This window comes from Phaethon lepturus, unplaced genomic scaffold (assembly GCF_000687285.1).
Source record: "Phaethon lepturus isolate BGI_N335 unplaced genomic scaffold, ASM68728v1 scaffold18898, whole genome shotgun sequence".
Lineage (NCBI taxonomy): Eukaryota > Metazoa > Chordata > Aves > Phaethontiformes > Phaethontidae > Phaethon > Phaethon lepturus.
In genome coordinates, this window is record NW_010558490.1 from 362 (window position 1) to 15,751 (window position 15,390).

The 15,390-nt window shown below is 55.0% G+C and overlaps 1 protein-coding gene across 1 annotated transcript in view; it reads left to right on the top strand.

The window, feature by feature from the left end:
• Nucleotides 1-2,117: 2,117 nt before the first annotated feature.
• NUDCD3 (NudC domain containing 3) overlaps nt 2,118-15,390 on the top strand; it is a gene marked incomplete at its 5' end in the record, with an annotated part of 28,741 nt that continues 15,468 nt past the window's right edge. The window contains one exon of the mRNA XM_010293082.1: nt 2,118-2,425. Within this exon, the coding sequence (XP_010291384.1) occupies nt 2,118-2,425 (308 nt within the window). The remainder of the gene's footprint in view (nt 2,426-15,390) is intronic.

Sequence of the window (15,390 nt, forward strand, 5' to 3'; positions counted from 1 at the left end):
AGCTGCCACCATGAGCAATGGGAGCAGGGAGCCAGGAGAGTGGCCAAAGTCAGGCAGGGCCCCTGGGAGTTGTGTGGGCAGCTGGTTTGGGCTCTGCTCAGCAGGAGCCAGCACCAGGCTTGCCTGGATCATGGGTGAAAGATGGCGAAAGCCCTGCCCTGCTGTTTTTGGCTGGCTGGGCTGAGCTCTGTGCTGGGGCAGTGCTGGAGGTCTCTGACTCAGGGCTGTTCCAGCCTGTTATTAATCTTTATTAGCAGGGAGGAAATGAACTCATAAAAATAGGTATAAGGCTGGATTTGGGGTGTTCACCTGCTCAGACCAGGCAAGTTTCCCTTTCCAGGTCTGGCAGGCTGGGGGTGATGCAGGCAGGCTGATGGGAGATCCCTGTCACCTTCCCCTGCGGTGGTCCGCATCACAAGGGGGTCCTGCTCACCCCTCAGCCCCATGTCCTGGGGTTAGTCCCCCCAGTGGGAGTGCACTGGACTCTGAGGGTGAGCAGGTGAGCTCAGGGATGTTTCGGGCTGCAGAGGGGAGAGCGTGGAGCCTAAACCACTTGGCAGCAGAGCAGCAATGGTGGGAGACCTGTCTCACGTCCCCTCAGGGACCATTTTGGACCTGGGCACAAGAAAGGAGTTGCAGTGCTGCAGCGTTCATTCCCTTGAAGGTTGTTGCCCAGGGTGGTCTTGTGGCTGCAGCCACAGGGACCTGGAGTGTGGGGGGAAGTTTGGAAGGGACTCGTTCCCCCTCCTGGCTTGACCACAGCCCAGGGGATGAACATGGTTTTGAGGTGTCGCTCTGCACAGTCCATGTGGGGCTGGCTTGAGCTCAGGCTTTTGCTGTGGAGAAGGAGCCAGAGATGGGCACCACAGCTTTGTGCGGAGTAAAAGCAATTGCAAAGAAGGAAGCAAAGGGAACGGGGACGATGCCCAGCACTCGTTTCTCCTACATCCTCATCCCACGGGCTGGTCCCTGCATGGGGAAGAAGGTCGGGATGAGGGGCATGAGGACACACCATGATAAAGCTGGTCCTGTGCTGCTGCGGCTGCGCTGGTGGGAGCCTTCCTAGCACTGTGTCCCTTTGCCTTATGAGTCCTATGCCTGGAGGAAGACTCAGCTGAGTGGTGCTGCAGGCTGGTGTGCAGCTTAGGGTCCATCTCCCACTGAAAACACTGGAGCTGGCTCTGAAATATTCCCAGGAAGAGAGGGAGAGCTGTGTTTGAGGCTTGCTTGCTTTCCACCATGTGTTTACAGTGACAAATGGCCTGGCAGTTGGGTGGGAGACGCTTCAGTTACGTCTTTGAGGTGCAGGTCCCAGATGGCCATGCCTCCCTCTGCTGCGTGCCACAGTTACGGGTTTAACTTTGAACCTCCAGCCTGCGCTAGACAGGCACAGTTAGAAGCAAACTGCAGGGTGGGATTACATCTTCTCCTGCTGCTGCTGGCTTGGGCAGTGACCTTCTTACCTGCCACACCTCTGGGGGTGGAGAGGGATGGCTTTTCTCTGAGCAAGTGCATGTTTTTGGCCTAAACCAGTCAGTTCTGGCTGAAAACCCCACATGAGGTCACTCTGCTCCTTCACCTGTGCTGGCTAAGAGACCTTCAAGTCTGTTCAGGCTCAGCCAGCACCAGGTAAGCCATCTTCCAGCTTCTCCAGGGGTGGCTCATCCTGTTTGTGCCTCAGAGGTTTGTTCTGAGCTTTGGGCTTGTAAACGGGCCCTTAGTGAGCACTGGAACACAGGGTGAGGGGAGGCTGGAGCGGTGATGGCACCCTCAGAGCCCCGTTCCCAGCTGGAAGTTGGAGCTTGTTGCTTTTCCCTGGAGTAACCAGCCCTTTTCCCAGTGGCAAAGGGATTTCAGCAATTTCAAACTGGCTCCCAAGAACTTGGGCTTTCTCCTGAGATGTGTTTAACATGGCTGTGTGAGTTTTAAAATAGTTGGCAGCTGGTTTTGGCAATTGAAGCAACTCCATGTAGGGAGTGGGGGGGGCGTGTGGTGTCCACAGAAGGAGGGGCAGTGATAAGTGCCTCAAGTGTGCTATGCTTCTCTTTTCTTCGCCCAGCTTCTCAGACAGAGCTTTGTGGCTTCACTACCTGATCAGTTTGCTTTTTATCTTTCAGGCATTCAAAGTCTTTGAGCGGATGGCCCGGCAGGATGATGAGAAGAGGCGCCGAGAGCTGGAGGCAAAGCTAAGGAAGAAGGAGGAGGAGGAGGAGGCTGCCGCAGAAGCTGAAAGGGTGAAACTGTCCCCTGCAGCTCAGGAGGTTGAGGTAGAGACAACAGCAGAGCACATCCCAGCGCTGGATGCTGGGGGAGCTGCAGAGACGCAGGAGTTGGCCATAGCCCAGGACGCAGCCCCCAGTCCTGTGTTGGCGGAGCCCCCGGCAGCTGCTGCTCCAGCAGAGCCACAGCCAGCAGAACTGCTGACGTAAGGGTCTCTTACTTTCTTCATGCTCCCGGCGGGAGGGGAGAGCAAAAACACCAAGGTGGTGTTTGCTGGTCCTGCCATACTGCTTTTTTGGGAGGGGTGGCCCTCCTCTGCAGGCATTCAGCCCTTCAGGAGGCAGTGAAGATTTCCCTTGCGCGCTCCTGTGGCTGGAGACATTGTGTAATTTCCCACAGGAGGGCAGGAGTTTGTTCTCCTATGGTTTTATGTCTCCCCATCCGCTCTGAGCAGGGAAGGTGGCAGATCCCTGTACACAACCCTGCAGAGCTGGGCCAGTCAGTGCACAGTTGGGCTGACTGTCGCAGCTCTGGGAAACCCTGGCACGATCCTGTAAGCCTTTTCTCATGGAAATTCAGTGTCAGACTCCCCTGGCGTGCTGTGAGACATCCCAGCAGCCGGCTAGGAGCTTGCATAGATACCTGCACCACCTGCAGGTTTGTGCGGGCAGGCCTGGCGGCGTGGTGGGCAGCAAAGGCCAGCCACAGCATAAGGTACATGCGGCAAAAACTGGGTTTGGGGACCTCTGGAGGACTCTGGCCCAGCCCTTTGTTCAGAGCAGGGCCAACTTTGAAGGTCAATCAAGTGCTGCAGAGAATTTTCTCATCAGACTCAGTTGCTTTCAGGAAGGGCTGAGCAGCCTTGGTTTTTACAGTAATGTCCTTGTTTCAAAATCCTTTCAGGGTATCTGTGACTCTTCCAGCTCAGCTCTGTCCACTGCAACGGGGGGTGAGCTCCAGTGGGCTGGCATGACCTGTTCATAAAGGCTTACCTGAGTGTGGGGTCCTGTGCAGAGTTCGCTTGTCCTTTCCTGGGTATCACCTTGACCCCCAAGCCAAGGAAAAGTGGCCCAGCCCCTTGCCTAGAGCCTCACACACTGTTGAGTTTCAAGCTCCTGTGTCTCCTCGCTGCCCAAGTCAATGCTTTGCCTCGCCGGGGGGGAGCCGTGCCATGAGCAGGCCATGGCAGATCACTGTCGTCTCCTTTCTTCCCTGGTGTCTCTCGTGGTCAGAGCCCCAGGCCATGGCATCATCACCCACCCACTCACTGTTGCTTTCCTGGTCATACATGAGGCTTCACTGCGGTCCACCCCCTTTATCCCACTGGTGCTTGGCAAGGACGACAGCTTGGGCTGGTGATCCCTATCCTGTGGGCGAGTTTTAGACACATCGGTGGTGAGAGCAAGCCACTGGAGGGAAGCAGGCTTTGCTGGGGGAGCCCCAAGTCCTGGAAGGACTGGGATGGCTGATGACCCTGAAGGGGCAGAGAGGATTTGGAGCCCGGACTTTGGGGGCTGTCGGCCCTTGGTATGTGGGAGGGCTGGTCTGAGGACCAAAATGTTAGGGGCAGTGGAACAACAAGTGTCAGGACTGTGGCGGAGTCAGAGCCTGCAGCCTCGGCTCTGGTTAGCAGTAGTGAGGAGAGCCCAAGCATGGAAGCCGTGAGGTGGAAAGGGAAGGGAGCCGGCTGCACCCAGGCAAAGTGCCTGCCAAGTAACTTGATCCAATGGGGAGGAGGAGGACTCCTGCTTAACTCAACCAGTCTGACACACATCCCAAAGGATAAAAATAAGCCAGAAGACAAAAATGAAATCACCTGAAAAGCTACATTCGGCCTGAAAAGCTACATGTGGCCTGTGCCAGCGCTATCCTGCAAAAGAAAGATTGTCCCTGGGGCTGTCAGTCTGACACTTCTCCCAGCACAAAATTAACGAGCCAAAAAAAGCTCTGTTAGAACTGGCAGGTCTTTGTGGCCAGGCTGCACGGCCATGGCGCTGACCCATGTGTTTCCAGCCCAGCTTTATCCTTAACAGAAAGGAGAAGGAGAGACGCAAGGCCACGAGCAGGAAGTTGCTGGGGCTGACCTGAGCACCGGCTGCTTGTGCCCACCTTGCAGTCCATGTTTGTTGTGTTCTGCCACATGAAATTTCAGCTCGGGCCTTTTGTGGGGCAGCAGCTGTTGTGAGTGGTATTTAGCTGTCTGAAAACAGATGTCAAGGCTGCAGGAAGGAAACTGGAGGGATTAGGAAGGAAGCTGAGGGCTGGATGTGGGGGCAGGACATGTCTGATGGGGACAGTTTCTGCTGTGGGTGGGGAGAGCCAGTCTGACATGCTTGGCTGGGTGTAAAGCCCAGCCCTTGCATCCTCCACCCTTTGAGTGTCTGTCCTGGCACGGCTGGGGAGCGGCCCCCGACAGACTGACAGACTTCAGACACTCAGATGCTGTTTTGCAGCCTGCAGATGTGGCATTGAATGCAAAGCCCCGTGTGGCAATTCTCTTGCTGGTCTAGCTGTGAAAAGAAAGTGCCTTCAGCTGAACACAGGTGCCTCTGCAGCTTCTGCCCTGCCTGGTGGGCTTTTTTCCCCTTTCCTCATCCTGCCCGTGCCTGTTCCAGCTGCCGCAAACACGCTGGTGGTGTAAAACACTTGCAGCCCCTTGGCACCTGCCCAGTTTTGGTGAGCGAGACCAGGAGCAGGAGGACCCATCCAGCGAGGCTTTGAAGCCCGGTCGTTTCCAGGCAAGAAGAACAGAGTGTCTGCGGGCTCTAAGTAGGCCAGAACAGCCAACAGGTTTGTCAAACGGCTGTAGTTGGCTTTTGTGCCTGTGGGGGGCACTGGAGCCCCCCAAAAGGCAGCAGGGATTGGGAGTGGGCATCCTGGGCACCCCTCGACAGACTATTAATAATTTAACCGGCTGCTTAATTCTGCACAGTCTCTTCTGAGCAAAACCCAGAGCCACCAGCCTGGTTATGAGGGGTGCATGAATAATGCGTGACTCCAGCAGCAAGAATGCAGAAAAGAGCTTAAATGAAAATATTTTCCATCTCCCTTCCTTCCCCGCCTTGCTGCCGGTGAATAACACTGCTGCCACCAAAATCTATATAAATACTTGCTCATTCTGTCAACCTGACTGCTCTGTAAATGTAGGGCAGGTACCATCCCAGATCTGCCAGCTCCCATCAGAGCCTCGCTGTGCTCCTGGCTGCTGGGGTGCTGTTCATGAGCATCTTGCAAAGTGCAGTGAGATGTTAGCAGCTTTTTCGGGGTCGGTCTGGAAGGGGAGAGCAGAATCAAGCTGGCTTTGTGAGTGCGGAGGATCGTCCACAGGCGAGGAGGGTAGCAGGGCTTGGTTCCTTGCTCTGCCAGGGGCTCAGCCCGGTGTCCCCACATCCCTTGCCTTCCCTGCCTGTGAAATGCGGGTGATGCAGATCCTCTTTGCTAGGAAGGCTGCCCTGTAAACATGCTGAGGACTGGGGTGTCTTTGGGGTGACCCACATGCCAGGAGCTGTGCTGAAGGGACCAGAGGTCTCCTTTGTGCCACTGAAGAAGCTGGCTCCTCAGCCTGGCTTGCAGCTGCCCTGGGCATCCTTGCCATGGTTGCCTAGCCGTCGCTGCTCTCATGCTCTCCCCACCTTGCTGAGAGGGCAGAGGGGAGTGTGCCCCTCTTGCACCCCTCACCACGGGGGCAGTTCATCCTGGGAGCACACAGCCAGGGCCAGCTGCACATCTCACACGGGCCCCAGCTCCAGCTCTTCCCCCATCTGCTCCCAGAAGCCATCCTCGCCTGAGCTCAGCTCCTAATTTTGAACACCTCCACCACCCAGCACCCTCCCCTTCCCTCTGCTTGGATTTCATCCTGCATATATTTGCCACACAGCATTTAAAATAGAGCCCGACAGCCCACGTGTGGCACTGCGCAGCCGGCCTGGGCGCTCGGCTTCTGCTTTCTGACTCCGGTTCCTGGCTCCCTTCTGCTCCTTTCTTTCTCCACGTATGAACTTGTGGGGGGGAGGGAGGGGATGCTCTCCTCCCCCTGTCCTATGAGCCCTATCCTGGGGGTTACTCCGTGTGCAGGCAAGAGGTGCTGGCAGGAGGTTAGGAGCAGCAGCTGTGGGAGCCTGCTTCTCATAGTGGTGAATGGCTCACCTCAATATATTTCTCCATCCAGCCCTTGCATCTGTCCAGGGTACTCCGGCCAGGCGTGCTTAGGATGGGGCAGCTCTGGGCTGTTTGGGGTGCTCTGTTAGAGACCATCTTGGATGGACCTTGGGAGAATGACCTGCTGGAAAGCGCAGCAGGGCATTTGATTATCGGGCAGGTGAGGTCTCCCAGCGAAGGATCTTAGAGGGTGGACAGATGTTGAAGTGTTCCCCCAAAAGATGACTGTTTTCCCCCAGGTGACTCCAGCCTGGCTTCTGCCTTCCCCCAGGCAATGGAGGGTTGCTGGTCCCTCTGCTGCCCTGCCCATGCAGGGACACAGCTTGGGTCAGAGCAGGCTGCTATGGACTCATGACACCCACATGCCCCATGCCAGGCTGCCTGGCTGTACCCGGTGTGCCTGGGGCTTGAAACAGGACCAGTGGGACATGGAGCACCAGTGGACACCAAGCAGGCTGAGGAAGATGTGCAGTACCTTGTCCCTGGCTAAAGTTTGCGACTGCTGCTGGGGAACTTGGCATGGTGACTCGCACTGCTGAGCCAGAGAAGAATGAAGCCCTGGGGCCTCCATGGCCCAGCCATTCATATCCTTTGGCATGGAGAGGGAAGAAGAGGCTGTAGGAGGAGACTGTTGTGAGAAGGGGGCTGTTGATGGCTCCACCACTGCCTTGATCGGGCCTTGAAAGAGACCCTGCCAGTCTTTTGCCGTGTGTGACCTGGGGAAGAGACTCCCCCCCACCCTGTGCATGCAGTGCGGTTTTGCTGGGCAAGGGGACAAACAGGCAGCAGTGTTCCTTGCCTCCAGTCCTGCCCACACTTGCCAGCAGAGCTCTGGCCACCCTGATCACCCTGTCCAGGTGAGCTCTACCTCAGGGCCAGCCACCCACTCACTGCTCTGCCATCCCCGTAAGTGGGTGGCAGGGCTCAGCAGTGACCTACAAAAATCACTTGTGTACTTTCCGGCTCACTGTCCCTAGTGAGAGGCAGAGCAAAATTGAACTGAAATGTGTTAATCTGGTGAGCTGACTTCTCTGACGTTCCAGCTCTCTCCTCTCCTGAGAACGAGCATGGCCCCTTCCATTCCTGGAGCCCATGCAGCCTGGGGTTAACCCTTCATATAGAGCTTGCTGGGGAGCATCCCCGAGATGACACAGCAGCGCTCTGGTAAATTTCCATGAGACTCCTGTGTGCATCTAATTTGACTTAGCAACAGCTTGGCTTTGCCGGAAGCCCAGATGGATATTTTTTCATTGTGAGGTGCTTGCAGGATAGGCTTTCTGGTATGTCTTCCTCCTCCTCGGCATGCCAGGGAGGGGAATTTCACTGCTGGACACAGTCAGCAGAGGAGCAGGGCTGCAGAGAGGAGGTATCGCTGCATGCTGCTGGCTTTGAGGCCAGTTTTGTTTGACTCGGAGGTGGTGTTATCCCAAGTTATCTCCTATGCCAGAATAGGCAGGAGAAGGGAGTGGAGTCTGTCTGGGCCTGTCCGAACCAGAAGCCAGTTAATCTGGTTTCCTTCCTTGATGTCCCTGTGGGCTTTCCTGGTGAGCTCACTGCGGGGTTTGTGCTGTTCTTCCAGCCTGACCCAGAAAGATGGTGCTGATCCTGATTCATATTTAAGGGAGAGTCTTGTCCTGGTTCTGATTCCTTTCGTGTGCATGAGCTGCAGCAGAGGTGCTGCAAGGCACCCAGGGCTGCACGTGGGGAATTCCCCTGGTGCAACCGAGGCCCGTCATGAGCAGGAGCCAGACAGACCTCCGGAGGATGGCCTGACCTGGTACAGCCGAGCTCCATCTGGCCTCATATCCTGTCTCCAACAGTGGCAGATGCTTGAGGAAGAGGAGAACAACAGAACAAGTGTGCAGTGATACTTCCTCCGTGTTTTCCCCCTGCCGCTGGCAAATTGCGGCTCACCAGCTTTTGAGCCAGAGTGAGCACTTGGTCTTTCGTGTCTCTTGGTGGATCATTTTTTTTCCTTTTGTCTCTGAATTTCAGCCCTTGTGCGCCTAGGGTCTCCGTGGCAGCTTTCTGCAGCAGGTCCACTACCATGCAGCAGGTCCACTGCTGTGCAGCCCCACTGTGTGCAGCTTTTGAACCCCTCCATGCAGGTGGAGAGGCAGCAAGTTCTTCCCTATTTTCCTTCTCCACCCTGTATGGGATTTTCCCATCATGTTCTCTTCCCTTTAGGCTGAAGAGTCCTCATTTGCTTGATTGTTTCTCACTTAACCGTCTTTATGCTCCTCGTGGTCCTACATGATCCTGCATTGTTCCTTACTGATGCTGGGGTGGTGAGGGCCATCCCTGTGCTCGTGTGTGTGAATCCATCGGTGTTCTCCACTTCCTACCCTGTTTCTTTGCTTCTGGGCTATCCTGGTGGGGTCAGGAAACCTTCTTCCAGCCACATGATCACCCCCAGTCAAGGGGCATCACTCAAACCCTTTTCTTCCCCTCCCAACGCTCCCCAACACTGACAAACAGCTTTCCAGGTGGGAGCTGCAGCCCATGCCAGCTGGGAACATAAGCTTTGCAAAAGCCTTGCTGCTCAAAAGCCCTGTGTTGGCCAGACCTGCCTTCTCCGACATGCCCAGGAGAGGAAAGGCAGCATGTCCTCATCCTGCCGTGTAACACAAAGGCTGTTTTGCTCTCAGGAGCTGCAGCGCTGGACTTGTGGTGCTGTCATGTTTGGTTTCTGGAGGGGATGTGTCCAGGTTATACTGAGGGAAGCGGGGAAACTTCTCTTTAAGTTAAGTCTTCCGTGCCAAGTGGAGTCTGTCTTCTTGCAGCAGACGCTGTGGCTTCCTGCTGGGAGAATTATTTTAATACATAAACTTTCTCCCATGGCGGTGGAAACTCAACTGCTTGGGAAGCATCCTTTCAAAGGGCTGAAATGCTTGAGCTGAGGTTAAGATCCCCCCAGTCCTCTGTCTGGTGCAGCCCTTGACTGTAATGAGTCTTTTGCAGCTGATGAGGAATCAGTCGGGGCCCAATTTTCCAGTGCTTTCACGGGGAATCGGACTCCTCCGGTTGGGTTGCTGAGATCAGCAGTGGAGTGCCAGTTCCCCTGTCATGCACTGAATCGCTTAGGGCTTTGGTTGCCCTACCAAGGTACTGAGCTCCAAAATTAGGTCCCAGGACCAAAAATAGCTAAATTAAAACCTATAAATTTTTCTCTTAACAAGCAGAAAATCCCAGGGCTGGAGGCTGAGGGACAGTGTGTGCCTGATTCTTATTTAAAGAAGCAATATCTGTGCTTGTTTTAATACCACGTTCACCAAAGGAAGCGTCGTAATGTGGAAAACTACCACAAGTGCAGGGGTCTGGCACAGCCCTGTTGTGCCGTCGGCTGTCGGTCATGTCAGTGGTGTGGGGGTCTGAGAGGCTACCTTGTCCTGTGCTCCCACAGTTCAATCCAGTTGGATTTCTTTGGCCTTATGCTCTTTTTCCAGGGGTGCTATAATTGAATCCAGCCTGGTTTTGGCTACATGTAGGGCTCTCGGAAGAGACCTCTCAAAACCCAAGGTTGTATAAGCTCTGTGCAAACAATAAAGATCCCAGGGGACTTTTCTGAACAGTAGCGTGTCCTGCTGTCCTTGACCTAAATATCCCAGCAGTAGTGAAATCTAGCCCTCTGGTGACGATGCTCCGAAGCTCTCCTGCAAGCTGGCAGTGGCATTTAAACTCGCCTAATGTCAGTAAGTTGGCTCTGTTGAATGGCTCCATAAATAACTCGGAAACCAAAAGGGAAGGCTAAAAGCTCCCCTGAAGAGCGCAAGCTTGGAAAGGAGCAAGCCTCTCACCTGGCAGGCCTGGTAGGGAGAGGGGCAGATAGTCTTGGTCCTGTGTGGTGGACTGGTGGGATTCCAGCTGCTGCAAGTTGGGTGGATTCGCTGTTTGGTTGCTGGTTCGGGCAGTAAAGGCATCATCTCGTGCGGGTGGTGCGTTGGGCACCTCACACACGGGAGCCTTGGCCCCCTCTCCAGGCTTGATGATACAGTGTGATACGGGGAGAAGGTGTCTTGATGTGCTCTATTTTTGGTCGTTGGTCCCATCCTGGTGACAAGTCGAGGCTCTGAGGCTTCCTGAAGGCAAGGAGACCTTCCTGTAGCGCTGACAGTGGGCAACACAGGCTGGAGCCTGGGCTGCATGGCCTGGCCAGGGCATGCCTGAGTTTTGGGGGTGAGGGGGAAGGCATTTGCTTCCATTTTTCAGTCTTTTTTTGAGAGCAGGTCCACCGAGGCTGCGCACTGCAGCCTTGGAGGTGCATGCTTGGGAGCATCAAGGCTGGAGTAGCAGACCATTGGGGAACTTCTGTCCACTTTGGGGGTGAAGGGGACCTTCCAAAACTGGATTTGGGGTGTTCTTCCCCAGCAACCCAAACATACCCAGGCTGGAAGAAACCCTGAGGGTTGGGAGGGCCCCGGGACCTCCCCCCGGACCACTGCAGCGCTCGGGGCTGGAGCTCGCTGGCAGCCAGAGCGTGGTGGAGTGCATCAGGGTGGATCTCGAGGCTTGTTGACTATGGGTGTGAACTGACCTGTGAGAGGGAAGGGTTTTGTATTCAGCTTGCTTAACGTTTTGCTGGAGACCTAATTAACTGAAGCATTCTGTACAAAGGGAACTTCTATGAAACACTGGGCACTTTCAGGACCTCAGTGAAGGTGCTGAGAGCCCGCAGTAAGTGTTCCTCCTGCCTTGGCACTTCTCGGGCAAAGCCAAGAGAGACAAAGTGCAACGGTCCTGATGTTTTGATGCCAAAAGATGTTAAATCTGGAGGGGGTGGGGGGAGGCTCCTTCACAACTTGCTTGTAGAAGGAGCACAAACCTGGTATTTTCAACACATGCAATCCCTGCAGCTTTGGAGATGCAGCTTTCCGAAGAGATTAAACTTTCGGCTTCTCTACCTGTTGCTCAGCTGCTCCAGTACCTATGTTGGGACTCCAAGGAGCAGAGGGCACCTTTGACCCTCTTCAAATTCATCTTAAAAGCTGTGGCTTTTTCCCTCTGGCTTTAGTCCAGCTCAAGCTGGGGCTTGGTGGAAGCTGTACAGCGTGCGCAGGCCCTCCCGTGGCTCAAGGTGGCTTTGAGTTTTCTTCCGGTCATGCTGGCAAGCAGGGGCCTGGGAGCCAGGAGCCCTGCAAATCTGTATTCCAGTGTGTGTGTTGGTGCCGCTGGGCGAACATGGCCTTTATGTAGCAATGTGGAGAGGGCCCCACCATCTGCCTGCTGCCGGCGCAGCTCAGCCACCCTCGCCCTCCTTCTGCCATGATGATTTCCACCCCTGTGGGCTGCATGCAATGCAGGGAAGGCTGGATAAAGGTGTGGTCCAGGGTGCTTCCCCAGGAGGGAGAGGGGATTTATGATCATGTGAAGGCCTTGAGGCTGCCAGGGCTCTGACGGGAGCAGGAGTGTGGGTGGGTGACCCGGCCATCACCAGGACAGGAGGATGGTGGCTGCTGACACGGTGCTGGTTCCCAGCAGCCCTGTGCTACTTGCAGCAGCAGAGCTGAGCACATTGCAGTGGTTTCAGGGGGACAGACTGTGAATGCTCCTCTCTTCCTCCTCTACATCGTCCTCCCCACTTGCTGGGAAGTTCAGGAAGATGATTTGAGCCACGCAATGCCAGCTGTGAGCTACAGGAAGATCTGAACGCTGCTGCCTTGGTCAAGGCAGAGACAGCAGGGCCATGGTGTGCAGGAAGTAGGGCTCTTCTTCCACTGCACCTCAGGTCCTGCCAGTGCTGGCACTAGGAGCTGTGGCGGAGGCGTCTGGCTCAGAGAAGCCCACCCCAGGGCACACATTTCCAACAGTCAGAGGGGAAAAGCCCTCGGCTACAGCCTCACTGTGGTGTTGGGTGTCTTGCAGCATGGCAGCCTGTCCAAGGCGCTTGCATGTCAGCAGCAGCTTCTCTTCCTGAATTTGCCAGTGCCTTCTTGAGTCATTGCAGTGCCAGGGACATGGGATTAATTATGGTGATGGATGCCACTTGCTCTAGGCTGCTGTCAAGGAGCAACAGCCTTGATCCAAATGTCTGATCATTGCAATAAATGCTGGCTGGATTGACAGCGTGCAGTGCATCTCCCTGGAAGGCCCCACTCGCTGCATGCTTATTTGGGTTAGGCACGCAGACATGTTGTGCCTGATTTTCTCTTTTCCTACTTGCTCAGAACTTCATTATTACTTAATGAGATCTTTCCATTCTTGGCAACCTCTCAAGCTTGAAGAAGGTTTCGTGCATCACACAGGGCCTCTGACAGTGGTTAAAATACAGAGCTGGGGTGCTTTTTCGCTGCTCTGCTGGCAGGGTGGCTGTACACCACCATTCCACTCTGTTTTCCCCACTCTAAAAGGAGGAGGGTATCACGGAGGGGAAAGGCTTGGTTTTGCGGTTGGGATGTGCTTGTGGGACCTGGGGGGATGTGTTGTTGATGGCAGAGTGCAGGTAGGGTGGGGCTGTTATAAATACCTCCTTCAGGAGCAGCTTTGCAGAAGGGAGCGAGTCTAGGTCTCCATTTCTGTGTACACCGGATTGGTTGTCTCACAGCACCAGCCCAGCTTTCTTCCCACATTATGCTCTTTGGCCTCAGCCAGTCCTGCCTGCCCAGCTTCAGCTGTTGAGGTTGTTTCTCTTCTCCACCCACCTCCACATTTGCATCATTTAACTGGCTTGACACATTTTCCTTAAAGCTGCCTAAATAATTCACCTTGACTAAGAGAAAACAGCAGTGCCAGCCCTGGAGGAAGCTTTCTGTGAATGCCAAGTGACTGGAGGGTATCTGCTATACCAGCCCTCGGCAGCAGCGGTGCCAGCAAGGTGCACACCCTCACCCTCAGCTCAGCGGTCTGCTCAGCTGAAGAACCAGTGCTGGCTGAGGCAGGTCCCCGGTCCCAGCGGTGGTGGACGCTGATCCGTCAGGTTGGCATGCCTGACTCTGCGAAACCCAGGTATCCCAGACTTCCATCAGCCTGCTTCCCAAGACACCAGGGATCCGGCATCAGAAAGCTGACATGCTCCAGGCTGAGAGGATTGGTTTCCTTAAGTCATTCTGAAAATCCTTGGGATTTTTTTCTTTTATTCTTTTTATGGAGAAAACAAAAAGTTCATTGTGATTAGACCCATATTAACTCGTTTCCATGATGCTTGCCCCCTTTGGCACCCACCCAGCCTGCAGCATCAGGCTGATGGACGGCTGCTCCCGTGCTGCTGTATCTGTTCCTCAACTTTTGTGTTCTTACACCAAAAATCCTCAGTAAAGAAGAACTCGGTGAGCTGCCCTACTTCTCATCGTATAAAACATTAAACCAAATCCTTCAGTGTTGGGTTCCTGCTCTTGATTTGCGTCCAGTGCCGCTTTTACAGAGCTGATGCTGGAGCTGTTGTACTCTGAAGACAGAAATGTGTTCAGCTGAGTGTCCACAGAGGAGAGGAATGCTCTGTGGCTGTTTCCACATCACTCGGCTCATTGTGCATCACCAACCCATGGAGCTGGAAATCCTGGAATAAGAAACGCCCATAAATCTGTATATGGGGCCCAGCATGCAGCTCAGGCATCCAGCCTGTACACCAGGGCCAGCTCGGCCTCAGCCAGCCTTGCTTGAGCAGCCCCTCCTGGTGACACCACCACCTCTCCTCGGGTCCCAGCCTCCTCTTGCTGCCATCAGGTGTCTGACCACACACAAGGGGAACGCCTTTGGTACCGGTGACAGCGCAGCCATGTGGTGCAGGTCCTAGGAGTGGAAAACAGATCGGCTGCTTCTTGACGGTGCATTGTTAAAGGTTTCACCTCCCCCAAAATGACACATTGCGAGCAAAAATAGAACAAGACAGAACACACAGACCCACCCACACCATCCCCACCACCCAACAGCCATGTGCACGTGGTGCCAAATCCTTAGTTTTAAAAGCTGATGCTTTTTCACCCTCCTTCTCCACAGCCCTGCCACCACCTGCCCCGGCCTGGAGTGTGGTTTGGCATCCCAGGACCATCACACCGGGAGCCGCTATGCTATCGCCAGGCTGCTGGGAGGATCGCCATCCAACCTGCACCGTGCTCTGGATCCACCTCAGTCTTCACCTAATAGGTCTGGGGACGGGGATGTCTCCTGGCAATGGTGTTTGTGGAGGAAATTCTCTCGCCCGCTGCACGGTGGTGCTGTTGAAGCGGTGAGAGGGATAGGTTTGGCTGGGAGAGCCACCTCCGGCATGGCGGCACAGCGCGGCACAGCTTGCTGTGAGCTGGGGCCGTCTCCTGCGGACTACGAGGGAAGCTGCTTCCCAACCACGGAGCTGGGTCCAATTTCTTGAGTGCTGCCGGTGTGTGCTAAGCACAGTTGGACAAGGCAAGGATCTGGCTGGAAAACCTCCAGGAAAGGAAGAGTTGCTCCAGGAGATGGTAGAACTGTCAGCTGTTTGTCGGAGGCACATAATGAGGCTGAGGCTCTCAAGAGCAGGCAGTTAAACTTGCAGGGGAATTTACCAGGGCCTTTGTGAGTTTCCCCTGTGATCCTGTTCTGGGGGCACAAAGTCACCCCACTAGCTTCACATCCAAGGATTTTGAATGTCAGGAGCAAAGCTGGAGCAGAGATCAGTGGTGGTGACTTGTGGGAAGGGCTGGAGGGGCTCAGGCTGGCTGTTAGGGAGGAGAGGAGCGGAGAAGTGATGGCGCCAGTCCCCACATCCCCAGGACAAACTGCCATGGCCGAAGGGAGGTTTAGGCATGAGGGGAGACTTCTTCCCGCTGAAGCTGGCTGAGGACAAGGATGGTTTGGCTGGGGCACATGTCACCTAGCCAGCCCAGGAGGGCTCTGAGTATGAGGCAGCAGGGGCAGAGCTCGTCCCCAGCAGCCTGCACATGGAGGCAGGGATGGCTGTGAAACATTCCTCCATCACCCGGTGTGCTGCTCTAGTTAGGTTCAGAGGGAGTGAGGACAGAACTATCCCGTGGGGGACGGTCAGGGCTGGGAGGAAGACTGCTGTCACTTGTTCAGTAGCAGTAACATGCAAAGAGAAGTTCA